We start from the raw sequence: 919 nt of genomic DNA on the forward strand, positions 1-919 counted from the left end.
CTGCAGGAGTCTTATGTGTGGAAGATGTACCAGGAGAGATGCTGGGACTTCTTCCCGACTGGAGACTGCTTCCGCAAACAATACGAGGACCAGTTGGGTTAGCGAGGTGGGCGACGCCCCCCCGCCTCTACTTTCCTTCCACCTGAAAGAGACAATGAAATCGACTTCACCCTGTTAACAGAACCTGAACACTCTTTAAAAACCTAAAAAAATAAGTATGAATTCTAACGAACGAGTGGACATTTGTGCATCCGAGTCCTTTTTTCTGTCACCTGCCACGATACCTCTTTTATGCAAAGTCATCTCTTGATTCTGACTCACATTGCCTTCTCACCTGTTCAACCCCCGACCTGCGGCACAAGCTGTGTTGTGTGTTGGAAACACGTGGAGGGTCACAGCATGACGACTGAATGTCTGAATATGCAGATTTTTCTAGATTGACGCCAGGACGTTAGTGTCACTTCTCAAACCACCTGAGTGGATGTGTGCTGCTGCTGCTATTGATCCAGATGAAACGAGCGATCTGCCTTTCACAGCTGGTTCCCGTCTGTCTGAGGACGAGAGGAACCCGGTTCCTCCAGGAGCAGAGACGACTTCACTTTAGGTGATTTATCACGAGCCGACGTGCCTTAAGACAAACTATGCATTAAAAAAAATCTGAATTTTTCTTCCCTCCTGACACAAGCGGCGCTCTTAGCTCTTTGGATTAGTTACAAAGCAGATTTCGCTCGTGTTAGTTTTGTGGCTTTTAATTAAAAAAGAAAAAACCCCAGAAACATTTGTTGTATAAAATCTAGATGACCCTTTGTGTACATGTTGCTTAGTTTGGTTTTGTTCCTGAGCTGTGGCGTCCTGCCTGCCTGCACTTCTTTCCACAGTAGAAGAACCCCACAACAAGAGGAAAACGGAGAAAACAAAA

The 919-nt window shown here is 45.9% G+C and overlaps 1 protein-coding gene across 12 annotated transcripts in view; it reads left to right on the forward strand.

Annotated features, from left to right (window-relative positions):
* The window catches only part of ryr3 (ryanodine receptor 3), a 90,869-nt gene extending 90,107 nt beyond the window's left edge, over positions 1-762 (forward strand). For 11 of the 12 annotated variants that reach the window (XM_034580405.1, XM_034580408.1, XM_034580399.1 and 8 more), the window contains one exon: positions 7-762. In XM_034580405.1, coding sequence (XP_034436296.1) covers positions 7-102 — 96 coding nt within the window. In that variant the 3' untranslated portion in view covers positions 103-762. The remainder of the gene's footprint in view (positions 1-6) is intronic. The other variant, XM_034580407.1, reaches the window with a different exon arrangement.
* Positions 763-919: the final 157 nt, after the last annotated feature.

Source organism: Hippoglossus hippoglossus, chromosome 24, assembly GCF_009819705.1.
Source record: "Hippoglossus hippoglossus isolate fHipHip1 chromosome 24, fHipHip1.pri, whole genome shotgun sequence".
Taxonomy (NCBI): domain Eukaryota; kingdom Metazoa; phylum Chordata; class Actinopteri; order Pleuronectiformes; family Pleuronectidae; genus Hippoglossus; species Hippoglossus hippoglossus.